At 39.5% G+C, this 20,241-nt stretch overlaps 1 protein-coding gene across 1 annotated transcript in view; it reads right to left on the bottom strand.

The window, feature by feature from the left end:
* CCDC38 (coiled-coil domain containing 38) overlaps nucleotides 1–20,241 on the bottom strand; it is a 54,557-nt gene that overhangs the window by 18,886 nt on the left and 15,430 nt on the right. The window contains 6 exon segments of the mRNA XM_075060746.1: nucleotides 6,459–6,594; nucleotides 11,837–11,988; nucleotides 12,372–12,435; nucleotides 13,726–13,837; nucleotides 18,102–18,227; nucleotides 19,277–19,545. Of these exon segments, the coding sequence (XP_074916847.1) occupies nucleotides 6,459–6,594; nucleotides 11,837–11,988; nucleotides 12,372–12,435; nucleotides 13,726–13,837; nucleotides 18,102–18,227; nucleotides 19,277–19,545 (859 nt within the window).

A 20,241-nucleotide genomic window follows, 5' to 3' on the forward strand; every position in this document is an offset into this window, starting at 1 on the left:
TTTTCTCTTTTCAGATTCCCGTGTGTTATAGACAAGTAGATCTTCTGACTTCTTGCGACTGGCTTTTTAAATCGAAAAAGTCAAGCTCCCTGTTGTTTGATGGACAATTACCTAACTGGATAAAGAAAGGTGAGACTGCCAGCAACAAAGAGCTCGCAAATGGAATATCACACAGAAAATTTGGCCTACATTAAGGGCTGATATAACAAAGCAGTGTGAAAAAAAAATGTTAAAAGAAAAGAAAATGTATATGTATTATTTGTCTGTGAAAATAATGTAAAAGTTTAAGAATCTAAAACCAACAAGTATCTGGTTTGTAAAAACTCCTGTTTCTAGGTGAATAAATTGGTTTTGTTTTTTGTTTTTCATGCCACTAAAAATTCATTTGACTCTTTAATTCAAAGTTGCAAAACTGACAGACCTTTTTGCAAGACCCAGGTAATTAGTGCTGTTTGGCTTTGGGATTTAGCATTTAACCTTAAGGGATAACTTGTTTTTTATTTACAACATTTAAATGTTGTTAAATAAAAACAAGTCATGGCTGCAAATATGGCAGTCAAAATCAGAAAGGAGGGAAAGATTCTGAAGTCTTTTTGTTTGGTTGGTTGGTTTTTTGTAACAATAGCAGATAAGAGCTGTAGTGAAAGAATAAGAAATTAACAGGAAACCCTCTGAATAGCAACAGCAGAGGTAAGATGAACAAAACAAAAAGAAGCAATGTTAAAAAACACTGAGCTTAAAATAGCTCTGTGTAATCAGACTGTCACTTTTAAAGGTCTGTTAAAACTCTGTAAAAGAAACAGTTGCACCTTATGTAAAAATTAATATGGCTAATGTTTTTGAAAAAGTTATAGTATAGAAAAAAATGTGCATTTTCCCTAGGACATGTGCAGTGTATAAAAAAGGGTAAAAAAATGCAAATGAAATTGTGCTGCTGAATTAAAATCCTATTAGGGCTCCAAAAAGAGCCGCAATAGGCTGTGTTTTCTTTTTTCAGATCCCTGTGTGTTAAGACAGAGTCTCTGAGCTCTGCTGATGGCTTTGAATCCAAAAGCCAAAGCCTGTGTTGATGCAAATTATCTAACTGATAAAGAAAGGTGAAAAGAAACTGCCAGCACAAAAGAAGCTGCAAATAAATAAAGAATATACCTGGTCAGCAAACAGATTGCCTACATAAAAGGCAGTGGTATAACAAGATATCTTTAAGAGATTTGATGCTAATTTATTGTTAATATATTAAACATTGAATAAATTTATGTTAGTAGGTACCCTGTAACAACTTATAGTGTATATGATTTTTGAAAAAATCCTTTAAAGTAATATGGTAATAAAGCTTCTCAGCTATTACCAGTGAATAAACTTAAAGCTTAACACAGCAGGAAAACATTACAAGCTTGGTCTGCTATATAAGAGGAAAACTTGAGGTACACCACCTCATGAATTTTAATAACTAAACAGTGGAATAATTTCTGCATAACCTTAAAAAGTAGAAGCCATTACAACCATGGCCTGCCTATAAAACAAACAACAACAAAAAAAAAACACAGGACAATATGGGGGTAATTCCTCTGTTTTGCCTGCAATCAGCAAGGGTATTTGTAAAGAAAGGAATTTTTAAGTAATAATCAATGCCACCGCCAAAAGGGTAGAAAATGTTATTTTTGTCTTTCAGATAATCCAAAGTACTGTATAATGGGCTATGTGTATGTGTTAATTCTTGGGGAAAAAGTGTTTAAAAAGTGTTAGCAACCCACCACAAAGACAATTGTAAATGTTAATGTAAGTACTGTGTTTTACCAATAATCACATTTACTATTTGCCACAACAACAACAAAACAGTCTCAGCTTACTGTAAGCACTGATTTAGCTGAGTTCTCTCTATCTAAGCTTGGCACTGAATGGCAAACAGTTACAAATAATGTTACTACCCCCTAATTGTTTTTGGTTTTAAATTGTATGTGTTTAATTAAAATGTTTAAAAATGTGCTGGCGGATAAAAACAAATGTGTGCAAAGCTAAAGCCACAAGCCCAAATCACCTCCCAGTATTTTCTATTAAGTGGACTAAATAAAAAAGTGACACTGGCGATTAATAATCTTAGTGTCAAAAGGGGGATATGTTAGGAGCAGGATTTTATAATGTCCCATAAGAATTAATGTATGATTTGATTTCATCCTGCTAACCACCCTTTTGAATAGCAGAAAGAAAAGACCCTCTGGGACTATAAGATCTGTTTTCCCATATGCATTACAAATTGGGCCTCTCTTAACTCTTTGTTTTAAGATTTAGTTAGTAAGAGACAGGATTCTCTATTGTGTCTATGTTAAGTAAATTAGAAACATTGAAGGCCTGGCTCTCAATGTAAATTGTCTTAGTTATTAATTGTAAAACTTAGCAGGTTTAATTTGCAATGCTTTTTTTTGTTCATAGAAATACTACTGTTGGTATTCTTAATCTATTTGTGTGAATGAGGAATGTATGCATCAGGAAAAGATAAAGGTGTGAAGGCCATTGTTATAGCCAGAGTCAAGGGAGAAGTAGTAAAGAAAACTTAAAGCACTGTTACTACCCCGACGGCTGTTAAACTGTCTGGCATCTCAGAGTGGATACATGCTTCACAGTGTAAGAATGTACCACCCTCAGTGAACCAATCATCACTCAGGACCACGCAGAGTCAATTTTGACTCCAGAAGAAGACGTAGAGAAACAGCCTGCAATACCTTACAATCTACGCTCTCATAAGGTTGCTCCAGAAGCAGACGAGTACATAAAGCAAGGCCCAAGAAGAAGCAGTAGTGAGCCTAGCGCCTGCTGTCTGGTGGACATAAAACTGTGACTGCAGTTCCTCAGTTGAGGTTGTCAGAACCAGAAGGGCCGCCCTGCCTCCAACATGCACCTCTGGTGGTGCCTGTTCCTCGGCTGCTGGTGTCTTAAGGTCTGGGGAGTCCACAATGACAATTGCGCAGTTCTTTTATCCACACAAGTGTGGATAGCTGAGACCTTCTTATTTCTAATGCTGGTTTCGCCACATCCCAGCCCACTCTCAACTGGTGTTCCTGTCCTGGTTATGCCCCCTCTCCAGACCTCACTAGAGCTTGTCTGTTAAACACAATATGGAAGCAGTAATGACACTTGGGAAAAGGCTGGCAGTTCCTATATCCACTTGGGGTGAGCCCTGGCAAGAACAGGGGCGATCCGACAGGTGCCCCTCCAGAACCGTCAGGCATGGACATAGTGCTGACGGCCAAAGGAGGGGCCTGTGCTTTCATCAAACAATATTGTGGTTTCCTGACGATACCATGAGAAGATAAATTCGCTGCTAGCCACTTAGAAAAATCGCATATCTTCCCCAAGTAGAGCCAAGTTCCTTTGGAAGTGCTAAGTAACCTGTTCAATTTCTCTGGCTAGAAAACTGGTTGTTTCAGGAGCCCTGACTATGCTGTTTGAAATCCTAATAATTTTTGTATGTTAATCTCCTGTTGCATCCAAAATGGTGTAAGACATGTCACACAGATAGCTGCCCCCAAACCAGAGTGCTAAATATAATGATTTTAAATATCACCGATAAAGAAATAAGAACAATTGATTTGTGGAACCCAGTAATTTTGGTCATGGCGTGAGCTTGACCAAAAAGGAGGGATTGTGAAAGTAGAATTAATTATATTGTAAAAATAAGAATGGATTAAAGAAATGTTGTCTGCACACTTTAAGCAAAATTGTTGGAAGTTGCAAATCCAGGTGTCAGGAACACAGACATTAGCAGTCATGAACAATTGCAACCGTTTAAAGGCAATTGGAAAAGTATTAGCCTTAGACAATAACAGTTAGTAAGGACGTGGAATATGCACTGCTGTGTCACAGGTGGTTTTCCTGTCTGTTGCTTTACTTTGTCCCTTGCTAAACTCCTGCCTCTTTTATCTGTATATAGAGATAGTTTGTGTCTTGATGGGGCTCACATTTCCTGGGTGTATTAGGCAGAGCGCTGTGCTATAAAACAGAGTGGTCCTGACAAACTGTTGTGAGTCCTGAGTCTAACTTTGACACAGTGTCAGAGCAGAATACTAGCTCTGCTACAGTTAAGGTTCAGACCAGTTTTCTGTTTAAAGGCGGACTTGGCTAAGTCCTATAAAATCTGCAGTTACTCAGATTTCCTTGAAATATGGTGTGCCTTATGGGGCATGGGTTAGTGAGCCAAATTTAGGGTCATTGGACCAAAGGATTCCTGAGACACAGCACCCTCCCTCACAAAAAAAACAACAGCTTTTCTTAAGGTTGACATACTTTACCAACTTTCTTTTTTTCCCCCCAGTTGGAGAGATTAAACCGTGGCTCTGAGCCTGGTCAAAATGATCTTAATCACTGGACATTTATGTCAGCTGGTACATTGGAGCCATTATCCTTTTTTAGCAAAATTGAAAATGGTAGTGTCAAGATAGTTAAGATTTCAAGTTAGGTGCATGCCTAATGTGTGGGCACTAAATGGATTACTTGGAGCATGCATGAACATAATAACCAACAGGGTTTCTAGCTTGTGTGTTTTCACTGCAGGTGGATAGCTCAATGGGCTCTACACCAGCCATTAAACCTGACTGCCAGTTTGAGTCCAACTTTGGGCAGAAATTTAAGAAAGAATTTAGCACTATGCCTTCAGACCTAACTTTGTCAGGGGTGTGTGTTATTTTGAGACAATGTAATGAAACAGGAAAATGCTTGCTGAGGAGGAACAGTGGCAGGGAGAGGTTCTGGAGTTGCACTAAGGGAAAGGGGAGGATTTTGGGGATAGAGGGACCTCAGGTGAGGGAAGACAGTGAGGTTAGGGAGAGCTAAAATCCACCAGCTGGGTGACCTTGGGCCAGTCACTTCACCTCTCTGTTCCTCAGTTTCCTAGCTGTAAAATGGGGAGAACGATGGAAAGTACTTTGAGATCTATTGATTAAAAAATACTATGTAATGGCTAATTCTTTTTGTTATTACCTAACCGCAACTGCGTATCACCCGTAAACCTAAGCAAGAACTACAACTGCCTAAATCCCCACTAACTCCTACAACAAACCTTTCTTTTTTTCTTCTTTCTGTTAATAAAAGAAAACTAGGAAATTCACTGACAAAACTTTGTGGACACACGGAGTTAAGATTTCCTGGTAGTATCTCATGCTCTTTGTCAGAGTCGCTGGGTGGCCAGCTGAGGTAGGAGCAGATGCTGGCTGGAGCAGGGGCTCGTTCGTGTGGAAACCCGTATGCACATGATGCCCTCTAACACTGGACTGTCACTTATCCACCATCAAACCACCCTAACTATTGACAAGTCCCATGGCATGAAGATCCTTTGTCCCACTAGTGACAAAACCTACACAACACGGTGCTGAAATGAGGCATATTGGATCTCTCAGTGTACAGATGCACCTCTTTCCTTTGGTCACACACATGGGGACCGGGTAGAAGGGATCGCCCTCACAGCAGCATACCCTCTTGATTGCAGTTTATCACAATCACAGCTCTTCCAAGCTGCTCCAGATAATCTCTCCACCATTCAATACAACTAACACAGTGAATGCAGTGGGAGTGCAGGCAGTTAATTCCTAGTTTCTATTATCAGCTTCCAGGAGGCAGAGTTAAGGTTACATGGGCCTGTAATTTAACACTTCTTTTACTGATTTTCAGAAGTTTGAATTTTGCTTGTTGAATTAAACTGTCTGGAAGAGTACAATATATCAACAGACATCTTTAACTCGGTGTTAACAACGTTTTTTGGGAGTGAATCAGCATTATTATTATCCAAACATGCATTTATTTACATATGTTCAATTTCTGAAAATAGACTGTGAACAGAATGGATTTTGGAAGCCAGGTATCACAGTTCAGGTTTGCACTGAGAATAAAGCAAAGATTTATGTTACTGTATCTTCTTGATCTCTGTGTATCTTCCTCTAGCACAACCTATATGATATTTTTATTGCAGACTCAGACCCAGTCCCAGCCCCAGGGACTATGGCTCATATTTATATGAAGTAATTGCACAACTGCATAAAATGTATGTTACATTTATCTATCTTTGTGCTCAAATACTTGAAGTATGTAGTCTAAGGGAAAAAATATAGGCTCAGATTATCCCTTTCCCCCCACAGTGTTATCTAGTCAGATTTACTGCACCATAGCTAGAAAGAAAAATGTGCTGACTTCTACATCAGCAACTTGAATAGCTGCAGATAGTAAATGAAGAAATAATAATAATGAAGTATTAGACACTGCACAACTGATGCTGTTATCTAAACAGGAACAGATTAGGAGAGAGGGGAGGAACCAAATGGAATACTTTATGCTACTATTTATTTCAAGGCATAAGAAAATCCCCATACCAGCACTTCTTTTTTTTCCTCTGTGATAAGAATGTTATTTTTTAAAGATGTAATTGCAAAATTTGTTCTCTTGATATAAAACGTGTTTTGCAAAAGAATTACCTGGATTTCTGGATTAAACTCTCCAAAAGAAAACATTTTAGCCCTTAGTGCCAAATCTGTGCATTTTTCCTCTTCATTGATGCAGGCAGCTTTAAGAATTTCTTTATGTCCTACAACAATACTTACTTTTTCTTCTCTGTGGGGAAAAAGAGATCTAGATTTTAGTCATATATTCTGTGGATTCATTTTGTTGTGCAGTAACTACCACTCAGCAGTTTAAAATGTTCTTATCAGATAAGTGTTAACAGGGCCGGCCCACAACATTTTGGCACCTGAGGCGGGGAGCTCAAGTGACACACCCATACCCCCTCGCTTGGGCCAAAACTTTGAAAGGTCTCAATTCTGCCTTCTTCCTGTTCTACTCTTCTTATGGTACTGCTCTGCTACCTATCTCAATAAAAGAGAACTAACAACTTAAAATGCCCTGTTCAAAAATTTTAAGTAACACTTAACTTTCAAACGCCTGAACGGCAAATGTAACTTTTCTTGTCTGCATATTAAACACCGGCATTTTTATCTCTTTGAATAATCAAAGTAGTGCTTTTCGTGCCTTCTTGGTTGCAAAGATTTGAACTGCTTCCTGAAGGTCCACAGTCTGGGCCAGCTCATGCTCTATTGAGATGGTTGCAAGGCCGACCAGCCTCTCCTGAGTCATTGTGGAGCGTAGAAGTGTTTTTATTAACTTCAACTCGGAGAAGCTGCTTTCTCCACTGGCCACTGTTACAGGAAGTGTTAGAAGTATGCACAGAGCAACAAAAGCATTTGGAAAGAGGGTGGTCATCTTATTTGTGCACATATATTCCAGAACAGCCTTTGGAGTTGATCCTGCTGAAATGTATCTTGAAAGGGCTTTCAGTTCATCACCTAAATCACTCGCATCAATATCGCGCATGTCATCATGTGTCAACACTGTCTCTAGTGCCCTGCATTGCTGGTGTAGGTCTTCTTCAGGTATAGTGAGGAGTTTTGGAATATCATACAACATCCCAAATATACTGCTGTGTTCCTTGAGCTGCATGAATGTTCTTCAACTGACTGTATTGCACAATCTAGCACCTGGTTAAAGAATTCAACTTTGAATTGTTGTTTGGGGTCTCTTATGGGATTATCCCGTGCCTCGTAATCAAAATGTCTTCTTCGGTGACTCTTGTATTCTTGAATGGGTGGGAAAATAGCTTCAGTGTGAAGTTCCTCTGCCAACTTCTGTGCACTCTTCAGAACGTTTTGAAATCCCTCATCTGACTGGTAAGACTGTAGGTATGACTTTGCTTTGTCCAGTTGTTCCATTGCTCCAGATATATCAAGGTCAACACCTTGGAGTCTCTTGCTTACAACATTTATTTCAAACAGTATGTCATGCCACAACACTAAGCCACACAGAAATTTGAAGTTATGTATGTTTCTGGTGATTCCATTTCCCTCTGCACTGTTCCCCATGAACAGTTCCTGTCATAGCATTATCCTCCATAATGGCAACTATGGCATCATCTATCTTCCCAATTTGGTGTTTGATAGGCTTTATCGCCTCCACTCGACTTTCCCATCATGTGGCACTCAGTGGTTTCAGTGTCAGAGAGGATGTTCCCAGATGTTGCTTCAAAATTTGCCATTGATGAGTTGATGCAGAGAAAAATACATAGATGCTTTGAATTACATTAAAAAATTCAGCAGCCTCACTAGAAGCTGATGCTGCATCACTGACCACCAAGTTCAATGAATGAGAACTGCATGGGACAAAAAAAGCTGAGGGTTTAACTCTGGATCCTGTGTCTGCACTCCTCTGTTCTTTCCTCTCATGTTGGCACCATTATCGTAGCCCTGACCTCTCATGTCAGCTATCGCAATTCCCGTATCTTCCAGCTTTTTTAAGAAGCACATTTGTCATACCAGCTCCTGTAGTATCATCAATGTCAATAAATTCTAGAAAATGCTCTCGACAGTCACCATTGCAGGGACATTTTCACTAGGTTCTGTTGTTGTTACAAAATGCACCATTAAAGTCATTTGTTCCGTATGGCTGATGTCAGGTGTGCAGTCCAGAATAACAGAGTAATATCTTGCTGACTTCAGATCTGCCACAATCTTCTGTTTGACTTTTGTTGCCAGTAACTGTATGATCTCATTTTGAATTGTTTTTCCAAGGTAGTGGTGTGTGTACATTTCTTGGTGGTGACTCTTCTTAGATGCTCCTGGATAGCATCAAAGTCATCCATCAGCATCACAACTCAGCCTCAGCCCATCACATTTAAGGAAGTTTTCACAGCATCATTGCCAGGTAAATTTTGACCATTGCACGCTAACTCATGGTAGCTGAAGTTGCGCATCTTAGGGTCAACCTCCCCTCAAGTGTAGACCTAAACTTAGATGCTTCCTGGATTACAGCATCAAACTCAGCCATCAGCTCTACAATTTTAAGGAAGTTTCCATTGTTTGGCACATACAGCTGATCTGAAGTGCCACGCAGTGCTAGGTTTTGGGTAGCAAGCATTCTCACAATGGCAATGAGCCTTTTCAGAACATTTTGCCAGTAAAGAGACTCTGATGCAATCTTCTCTTGATGCTGATCATCTATGGTGGCCTTTAACCTTAGTCTCATCTCAAGCTCTTTCCACCTATGGAATGCTCTCTGGTGATTTGCTGCCTTCTCATGGCATGCCAGATTTCTAGCCAGATTTTTCCAGTCCTTTGTTCCTGTAGAACCCAATGTGGCTGGAACATTAGACTGGAAGAGTTTGCAACAAAAACAGTATGCAGCATTCTGGGTTTTTGAGTACATAAGCCATGGCCTCTCCACTTTGTCACCATTGGGGATTTCATGCCAGTAATGTGTTGGATGGAAACTTCTATTTTCATTGTCTTTGGGGAACATGAAGTTTTTCACTTGCTGTGGCCCATGCAGTACAAGGAAGTTCCCTCAGGCTACTGCTCAAGTGGGTCCACAGTCCTGGATCATCTAGACTTAAGGAACTAAACTCAGCAGCAGCTGTTTCTTGCGCCTCCACCACACTCTTCTCTGATCTACATTTTTCTTCAGGAATGTGCATGGTTACATCCATTTGAGATGGAGATATGGATGCTGCAGTAGCTGCCAGGTCACCTGCACTCTGACTAACTGGAAGATCAGGCATCTCCTCACCACTCACATCCTCACTGGGGCCAGAAGGCTCACCGTGAACATTTGTGTCTATGTATCTCAGGAGAGCTCCTTCCTGCTTAGATAGAAAAGCTTCCTTTGCTTTCTTTCTTTTTCTGAATGCTGCCCCAGAGGGGCGTTTTCTTCTTTCACTCATGACAGCTGTTCTGTGCCAGCTATAGGGCTCTCAACACTCAGTTGAAGGGGACAAACCTGAGTGAGGGAAGATATCAGTGTCTTAAGGCCCTAACTGGCTCCTACTACTTCAATTGACTGCCTGTTCTCCTCAGGTGGGTTCAGGGAAGCAGCAGGAAACAGGAAGCTCCCTGAGAAGCTGAAGTTAATCAGTCCAAGCTCCTGGGAGTGCTAGAGGGGTACATAAGAGGCTCCTCCTCTCTCTCCCTGCAGCTCCTGCTGCTTTCTGCTATTCCCTCTCATCTTTTGTCCTGCCTGCCTGTTATGTATCTGGTGCCTTCCTTCCTCGAGCACAGCACTCCACCATCTCTGTGCATCTAGAGCAGAGAGAATACATATACACCAGCAGCAGACACAATTTTTTATATTCTGGGTCCTAGTGCCCCCCACAGTCTAGCACCTGAGGTGGCTGCCTCAGTTCATCTCACGGTAAGGCCAGCCAGAACTGTTAATATCTTAGAAACTGCCTGTTCTAAGAAAAGGAAGACTTCAGAGCTCCAAAGTCTAAACAATAAATCAGTTTACCTCTTGCATGGGGAAAGAAAATGACAGAAATTCTTTTTTCATATAAGTTAACAATTTGAAAGCATTCTAGGCAGCTAGAACAAATTTTGGCATTCTTTAAACTTCACTATAGTGACTGTCATCAGTCATTATCAATTGATACTATAACAAATAAGCATTATGCACTGTAGAAATTAGGCAATTAAATAGAGAAAAGAAACAAAAAAATGCATTTTAAAAACTTTGACATTAATTAAAAAATAAAATACAAATAAGCTGTGCATTTGTGAAAGGATATTAACATTGCTCACATGTACCGTTAGACAGAAGACCATAAAGCATCTGTGAAGTAATATCTGCAGCTCACAAAGTAGCTTTCCTCCCAAAGTGCATACAAAATAATATATAGGGGTCAACACACTGTCCAAGGTGGATCCTGACTGCAAAAGGGATGGGGGTATGGCCCTGACTCCTCCTGCTCCCCTGGTAGGTTGAGGTGTATTCCCACAGTCTGTTGAATAGGCCGGGAGGAGGAAGAGGAGAAAAAAGCCTCCTTGTGCTCTTCTGTAGGAATATAGGCCCTCATTAGATTTGAGTGAATTATGGGTTTAAACTGAGTTGGGATATTAACATGCATGAAAGGAACAAAGCCTGTGACCAAAAAAAATGAGATCACGAGAAAAGAAGAGGAGTTGTGTTCAACTTGTAGTGAAACTTCAAAATACTTGTGTTATCTTATTTAAGGTTTGGGCTGAAATAATAGAAATAAAATGTGGGTTAATTGGTACCAGGTGCATTACATAATTGTCTACATAAGAAACTGCTTCATCTGGCCTTAGCTAAAGTCTGAGACATGGCAATGACATCACTTGTTTGGAGCTGACCAATATGTCTCTAAGCACCCTAGGTTTAGCCCATTTGCAAGTATCTTGATCAAACACTTGTAAGTGTTCTGTTAGAGCTTGGATGTAATAACTGCTTATTCGTTAGGCTTTTTAGGCATGTTTAGAGCAATTGTATAAATACCATTCAGCCTGACGAAGTGGGTATTCACTCACGAAAGCTTATGCTCCAATACATCTGTTAGTCTTTAAGGGGCCACAGGACTCTTTGTTGCTCCATTCAGCTTTTGTATTTCATGAAGGCATTTATGGTTAAATGAGTGTCATGGTAATCTCCTGCATAAATAATAATCTCAGAACCTTCTTCTCCACTCCATCACACTAGACCAGGGATTATATGGCCCTTACTAATTACAAATGGGACATATACAACACGGAGCATATTTGTCTCCCCTGTCTACCTCTTTGCAACCCAAAAATGCCAAGCTGTGTAGTGAAACTGCTATTTTCTATTATATATCTACCTTATTCAGAAACTGTGTTCCTTCAAAATACCATATAAGCCATACTTAAAGCATGACTATGTTGAAAATGTCTCTGCTTTGCTGTTCAGGGAATAGGTCAGGTAATCAAAATATCCAGCGGTGAAGAGGTACCAACCAGCTTCTGAATTACACTTTTCTCTCTCTAGCTCAATAACTTACAGTTTTGCCTTTATAATTTTTGCCATCTGCTCAAGTTCATCCATAGTTTCATCTAAGTCTTGGTTATTTCGGATCAATGCAAGATTTTGTTCCTCTAACTCTGTGAAGATCTGAAGTAACTGTTTTGGATCTGTGAAATATATTTCTGGCACCTAAGATAGAGGAAAGAAAGATACATAGCATCTACTGGAAGAGGAGCTACACATATATTAGGTAACTTCAGTTTTGCTGCAAATAATTCTTTCTAAAATTTAAAACAATAGAAAAGTGTTAATGACATGTACGGGGGGAATCTTAAGGAGCTGATTAAGAAAGATCTGTGGCTGATTGAGCTGTTGTAGTGATGCAAAGCTGCTGGACCAGAGCTAAGAACCTGGCCAATGGCTTGAACATGTGCAACCAAATACACAATCTGGCCCAGAATTTCTGCAGTTTTTCCATAAGAAAAATCAAGTCATTAAAAGTAAAAAATAAATAAATCTCATTCCTTTTCCAGAGTACACAGGCTCAGTTGAGAAGTATAGTTTTTCATTACCATATCCATGTCCAAGTCTTTCAAGGAATCTTCATGAATTGCACAATCACTTTCGCTTTCCCACCTGATATAAAAGGGAAGGAGAAAAGGAGTCAGTTCCTGGTTTCTAAGCCTAAAATCCCCAATCCTGTAAAAGCTTTCTGAATTCAGTGTGTGGAAAGGGAACTCCCATCATTGAAAAAGATGTTTTCAACTCTTTGAAGACTTAGGCCTTAGTCTTCTCCACATATGCACAATAGTCTTGTTTTCTCAACAACACAAAAACATGCAGTAGAGAGAAGGGAGGAACTGAAGCTTTAACCAACAGGATTAAATTTGATTTTATAAAGCAACTCTCACACCTATTCCTGCATGGGAACTATTTCAATGCACTGTCCTGTACTTACAGATTCTTCAGGACTCTATTGTACCTACAAGAATAGTTTCTGCCCTTTTCAATAATAGCTGCTTTATAAGTGCTTCACAAAGTTGTGTGTTATATACAGGTATTAATGACTATGTAGGCAAATGGAGCAATCGTTGTGAGCTTATTAGCTCACATGTTGCCTTGGATATATCTATTTTTAAAATTGGGACAGCCCTTCAGCAGGTTCCAGCACATAATCAAGGGCAGAAACTTGGCAAAACGGATGGGCAAAACAGAGACGTCTATCTGCAAAGAAAAACAACATTAACTAAAAGAGGATGAAAAGGACAGTTAACTATATACGATGCTAAATTGCAGTTCTCAGTTTTGTCTGACTCTGCTCCCCTTTGTTTCTCCCAGTTCTCTTGTCTTTCTACACTGCTTTGTAACCAGTGCTGCACCTCCTGGGGGAGCCCCTCAGCCAAGCCTAACTGTGAGCCTTCAGCCACAAGACAGTTAATTTTGCTGTCCCATCACAGGCACCTTCACCTGATACTGGTCTGGCTCCAGATATTCACTGACAAAATTTTCATTCAGTCATCATACTTCTCCTGGTGTGAATAATCACAACAAACTCTTGGGCCTTCATCCACAAGTCACCTTAATACTAAGTTTTTGATTTAAAGTTGCTAGCATCGATGATTGTTAAATCCTTCTATCTACCAGATGTCAATGCTCAGAACAGAGGCTAACCTAGGGGCAGAGGAACAGACAAATGTGGATCCTTCTAGTTGGCTTTGGCCATTGGTACCACTACCAAATCACTATCACTATGGAGGTGGGAGAATTATTGATAAACGTCCTTACTGTTGTATGCAGGTATCTGTTATAATTGCATTTTTTATTTTCATTTGCTCTCTTACTTGATATATTTTCTTCTTATTGTACACAGGAAGATGGAGAAAGCAAACTGAGAATGGAGAAAGCAAATTTTGTCTGATACTACACCTTGATGATGTCTTTTTTTTATCAGTCAAGATGGATTTGCACTCATTTAACATTTTCACTTCTTCACCCAAGTCTGCTTCTGTGAGCTTTCTAGAAGACCTGCGTTCATTTTCTTCAAAATGTGAAGAGATAGAAGGATAAATTTGAAAGTAAATATGTATCCAAATTATAATATTATTCATCTATATGAATATGAACTTACACACTAAGGGGTATATTCTTATCTTGATCCTTAGAATATTACCAGCCATGGTCTCCAGACATTAAGGTGGTGTATTTTACCAGTTTGTCTATAACTATCATATAGTTTCTTTCTAAATATATATTAGATAAATACAAAGAAATCCTGTTTTCATAACTTGTAAATGAAACCAACGTTATTTTAAGGCTTCTGAATAATAACAACTTCTTACCCACTTTATAAAAGTCATTTGTGATGTGTTTTCCTTGCTTTGGACTTGAGGCACCAAGAAATTTTTCCTTTGTGCTGTGATTCAGTTTCTTTTTTCAGTGCCTAGCAGTGAAGCAGCTAAACTTCACCTCCATCTATATGTAGCTCTCCAATCAATACTTGTTGATATTCATCTCAATATACTTATTTTACAGATGTCTTCAGTGAGGAACAGAGTATTTAAGTGCTTTGCCCATGGCCACATAGTGAATCAGTAGCAGAGCTATGTAATCTAGAGTTCATAGCTTTTAACGCCAGAAAAGACCATTAGATTTTCTAGCCTGACCTCCTATATGTCACAGGCCATTGAATTTCACCCACTTACCCCTGCACTGAGCTCAATAGCTTGTGTGGGACTAAAACATATCTTACAAAAAGATGGTTCTGTTCACCAGTGGATTGCTTTAGCCACTAGGGAACATTAACAAATAACTCCTCAATTACAATACTTTTAACTAACTATTCAGTCATACGTTTTCTTCATATTAACTTTCTATTATAACTTTTATAAAATATCAAAACCCTGAAAAATACACGAGAAAAGATATCTCATCCAAGTTCCATTACATCATAAAACTTAAGTCTTGTCTGCACTGTATTTGCATAAACAAATTGTTTTGTATTATTTTTTTCAATGGTGTTTTACCCTCTCTCGTTTTCCTTCTCTAGATATGGAAAGATGCAAGTCCTAAAATGTTCACTTAGGTCCGATCTGGAAAATGGGTATACATATGCTTAATTTACACCCAGGAGTAATCCCATTTACGTCAATGGGACTACCTGCAGGTGTAAAGTTAAGTGCATATTTAAGTCTTTACAGGTTTGGGGCAATAAGCTGCAAAACAAGGAGCAGAGAGTGGTCCAAAATAGGGATGCAGAGTTTCTAATTTTCCATTGTTTATTTGTATAATCACCATCTCTCATACATATATCATCATGTTTTGTCAATGTAACCTAGGCCTATATTTAGTAAACGTTTGTTCAGAAAGGGAAAATTCCATTCACATCTCATGTAACTCTTGCAAAAACTTTACAAACTATCCTGGCCACACCTCCTACTTTTTCCTTCCTAGCATATATTTGGAGAGGGTTCAGAAAAGAGCCACAAGAATGATTAAAGGATTGTAAAACATGCCTTATAGTGACAAACTCAAGGAGCTCAATCTGTTTCGCATATCAAAAAGAAGGTTACGTGGTGACTTGATTCCAGTCTGTAAGTGTGACAGATTGACAATATCCTGAACAAACCTTACAGAATTAAGATAAACTTTACTGAAATAAGTTAAACCTTATTGAATGAGGGTTAACATTTTTGGAGTTCATGGCATTACAAGTGCAAATGTTTATGTACTATTGTGAAATTGTATGGAACTTCTTTAACAGAAAGACAAGATTATTGCAGTCCCTGGAAGGTAGGAGGAAGTTCAAAGATTTTTTTGGAACCATATATCTGAAGTGGATTTCCTTAAGAAATATATTGAGGTGAAGAGAATGCACATTCTCCCCCTACAAAGCCATCCTTTTGAAGATATGTCCTGGGGGGAGATTCTTTGTATACTAACTACCGGGTTCCGGAGACTCCAGTTCAAAGACTCGAACCATATAATAAGGGAACTGAACATGTTACGAGGGTGCTTGTTCTGTACTGAAGCTCTGAACTTATAACCACAAGGACGCCCCTAGGATGGGTATTAAAAGACTGCACTTGTCAGAACCCATGTGAGAGTTGGGATGAACTCTGGTAACCTTATTACCATGCATGTATGTTCTCTTACTGTTTTTAATGTTTTCTCTGTAATGTTTCTTACCTTGAGAAAAATGGGTTTGCTTAGAAAATAGTATGTGGTAACTTATATGTGTAGCAATTGCACTGTTCTCTGTATTTGAAGAGAAAGCAAGCAAGTGTCCTAGGGCATCTGTCTTTGCTGGGAATGACACAGTGGAGGTAGGGAACTGTCCAGCCTGGGAATGCTCTGGGCGAAGGAAGAGAGACCGGTGTCTCCACCCAAGAGAAGCAACAGCTGGGGTGCTGAAAGCGAAGAGTGGATTCCCTTGCTGAACTACTGAAATACAGGTGCAGTTGGCCTTAACTGTGACAGTAAGAACCTATATGGGGAACAGAAATTTGATAACAGAGAGCTCTTCAATCTAGGGGACAAAGTATAACAAGATCCAATGGCTGGAAGCTGAAACTAAACACAAACTCAGAATGATGCACAAATTTTTAACTGTGAGGGTAATTCACCATCAAACCAATTTACCAAGTCTTCAGATGGATTCTCCAACCTGGAAAATTTTAAAATCAAGATTGGATGTTTTTCCAAAAGATATGCTCTCATTCAAACAGGAATTAATTCAGGGAAGTCCTGTGTTATACAGGCAGCCAAACTACAGGACCACAATTGTCCTTTCTGGCTTTATAATCTATGGTTTTGTGAAAATAGTATCTTAATTCTTTAGGGGTTCATTTGAGAAATAAGAGTCAGGATACAATCATAACCCTCTGTTTCCTATAACATAATTGCAAAGAGGAGATAGCAATCCTCTATTTTGGGGTACATCAGAGGCAACTTGAGTTCTAGTTTCCCCAGTCTGATCAATTTGAGGTAAACTTGCCCCTCTCTTTCTTCCACCCCCACCAAAAAAAAAGATTCCTTCCACTATAGGGCATTTCCTCAAGTTTCTTCCCTACTTGCAGGAATACCAGTATCTAGACTACAGATGTGGCCATTTAAATCAACAACTTAGTATTAAGGTGACTTGTGGATGAAGGCCCAAGAGTTTGTTGTGATTATTCACACCAGGAGAAGTATGATGACTGAATGAAAATTTTGTCAGTGAACATCTGGAGCCAGACCAGTATCAGGTGAAGGTGCCTGTGATGGGACAGCTAAATTAACTGTCTCTCCAGAGGTGGTGCAGAGCAGTGCAAAGAGGAACAACATGGGGAGAGTGGGGGGGGGGCCGCAATGTTTTGTCCCCACCACCGCCCAGGAGGCTGTTGCATGTGGCCACGGTGGCCGCATTTGAACTAAACAGTCAGGCTTTGTGTTGGGAATTCTGCAACAGCAGCAGGGAGGGAAAGGATGGAATCCATACCCAAACCTGCAGCTGGGCAACAGAGGTACAGTGCATAATTTCTACGGCCACTGAACAGTGACTATAGCCCCTTCTAACTCCTAGGAAAGGGTGCAGTGAGACTGGATCAGCATAAGCACCAATCTAGTGGTCCTTTACTGCCTTGCCCCAATAGACCCTTTTGTGTCAGGCTATTTGAAATTGAGGCCTGGTCTACACTACAGAGTTAGGTCAACATAAAGCCATCGTAAGATGTAAGGTAGACGTTGCTCCCACCGACGTAAATCGCCTGCTACATTGACCTCATAACTCCACCTTTGCAAGCAATGTAGCCCTTAGGTGGAGGTAGTCAGGTGACAGTGTGTCGTGTTGACAATGTGTTACTTCGCCTGTTTTTGGCTGTCAACCCCATGCAGGGCTCAAAGCTGGAGACACCCCCACTCTCCCTGGGGCTGACAGTCTGAGCTGTCAGCCCCGCATGAGGCTCACAGCTGGAGCCCCCCGCCCCAGGGCAGGGGTGGGGACTCCAGCTGTCAGTGCCCCACACCATTAAGTTGGTGGAAGTATTTCTGGTGAAGATACACACCTCTGACAGAGGGGGCATAGTGTGGATAGGAAGCACCACAGTAAGTACTGCAATCACTGTATGTCAGTGTCACTTAGGTTAACTTAATTTTGTGCTGTGCACTCATATGTCTGGCTGCTTCATCTATGCACCCTCTGTCCCTGCTCCTCACAGACACAACCCTACTAAGGGGAGGACCTTGTATGAACCCCCTATGACTGTGTGAATTTTACCATCAGTGAACAGGAATACCTTCCCCACCCTACTGCATAGACCTCATACCTTTGTTATCATGCACCGCTGTTCTCTGGTGACAACTCGCACTTAGAGCTGATGCTTTCCTATTGTGTCCAGCACTTTTCTCAAAGTTGCTGATGCGCCTCTCTGTACTTGCAGCATAGAGTCTATCTAAAGATATAAACAGCACTATAACTGAAGAGTTTTACTAAAAGAAATGTGGCTTGACTGATAGTAACAACAAAGTTACTGCTCTGATTTACTGTGAAAGCAAGTGGAGAATATAATTGGATCTAAATAAAGAATAACGTAAAGGAACTTTTTATCTGAGGTACAGCTAAACCAAGAAAGCTCTTCCAACTGCTACAGGGAAAAACAAATAGTAATATGGAAAATGGCCTTTAACAGTAAGGTCTTGTCTGCACAAGAAACTTGCGCTAGTTAAGCTAAAATCAGTTTTTAATTTGATTTAGCTTAACTGGTGCAAACCCGTGTAGACACTTCTTATACTGATTAAAACTTGATTTAGAAGATTCCTTACCACATTAAACTAAATCAATGCAAGACAGGCTTAAATTAATTTGAGTATCCACATAGAGGTTTCCACTGCTTTAACTAAATCAATTTAAAAAAACATCTTTAATTAAATTTTTAATATAAACAAGGTCTAAGTGAGGCATCTAGAAAAAAATAAACATTTACGTTAGAAAGCAAGCCTAAACAGGCTTCAAAAGACACAACTCACTAATGGGGGCTTATGTCAGCCACATTATTTACCTCGAATTGCCAACCTTACATGTTCAAAAAATCATGATTCAAGACCCCAAAATCATGAGACTGGCTTAAAAATCATGAATTTTTCAAAAAAAGAGGTAATAAATTTGGGGTTCTTTTTATTTGTCTTCTGGTTTTTGAGTCTTTACGGTGCACTTGCTTCATTTTTTTTCAAGCTTTTCTCTGTAACCATGAAGGCTAGAAACTTACTTTTTTAAACACTGAAAGCTGAGCTCTCACACAATCCGTGGATTCCAGAAGCTAGGGTTTTAAGGGAAAAAAACACCAAAATTGCGAGACTTGTGGTAAAATTATGAGAGTTGGCAATGCTGAAAGGGAACCAGCATCTGATCACTTCATTTTTGAAAGTCCTGACTTGTGTGTGTTTAAATTTTCAGCCTTAATCACATTTATATAGATTGTGCTTTATATTTTCAGATACATACTTTGCTTTAAAAAAATAGAACCGTGGTGTGGTTGGCGTGGTATTGAAGAACTTCTCTTCTCTTTGCGTGCACTTTCTTTTTCTTGGTGTGGAGTGAAAGCACATGTAATCATTTCTCGCTGCATGATCTCTCTTTCTCTCTGTTTGTCTATTCTTGCTTTCAACTTTTTTGTTCTCTGTTCTTCTTGCCATTCTTTAGGAGAAAGTTTCATCAAAAAATCTTCATAATATAAACTCTCCATGAGAAGGAATTCGGCATTTGCAATTTCACTACAAAAATATGTTAAGAGTATACAGTTAATATACAAGCAGATATACAAAAAATGTAAAGTTTAAATTATATCAACTTAAAATGACATTATCTTAGTCATATATTACACTGGCATTTTTCAAAATGTCGGTTACTGAGAAACCCTCTCACATCTGGATCAGGAGGTGACTTCAAAGTTCCTCCTCAGCATATGGACTCACACTTATTATAGATACTATGGTGCAGAACTAAAAAGGTGTGTTGAACTGTTGACAGCCTTTCAATGAAACACTAAACACAAGTTCTTTCTGCTGATCTCTAAGGAAAGTGAATGAGAATTTCTTACCTGATCATTTTCTTTCTGCTAGCCATCTCTCTCCCCATTTACCCCTAATGTGTTAATGTCCCCCAACTCTAAGGAATTTGGTGTGGTCCAGTGTTGTTGCTGCATACTGTAGGACTAAGTACCACCCATCAGGTCAGGCCACCAAGCCATTAGAAGAGTTCTTCCAGAGCAAAAGAAACACTCCAGCAACTGATTTATTAGTATTTAGAGAACTTCCTGATATAGTAATTAACTCCAATAAAATTATAAAAGGGGTAAAAAACAAGGTGTCATGGTAGGGATCTACTACAGACCACCTAACGAGGAAGAAGAAGTGGATGAGGCTTTTTTTTTAAACGACTAACAAAATCATCCAAAGCACAGGACTTGG

The sequence above is a fragment of the Chelonoidis abingdonii genome, chromosome 1 (assembly GCF_003597395.2).
Source record: "Chelonoidis abingdonii isolate Lonesome George chromosome 1, CheloAbing_2.0, whole genome shotgun sequence".
Taxonomy (NCBI): Eukaryota; Metazoa; Chordata; order Testudines; family Testudinidae; genus Chelonoidis; species Chelonoidis abingdonii.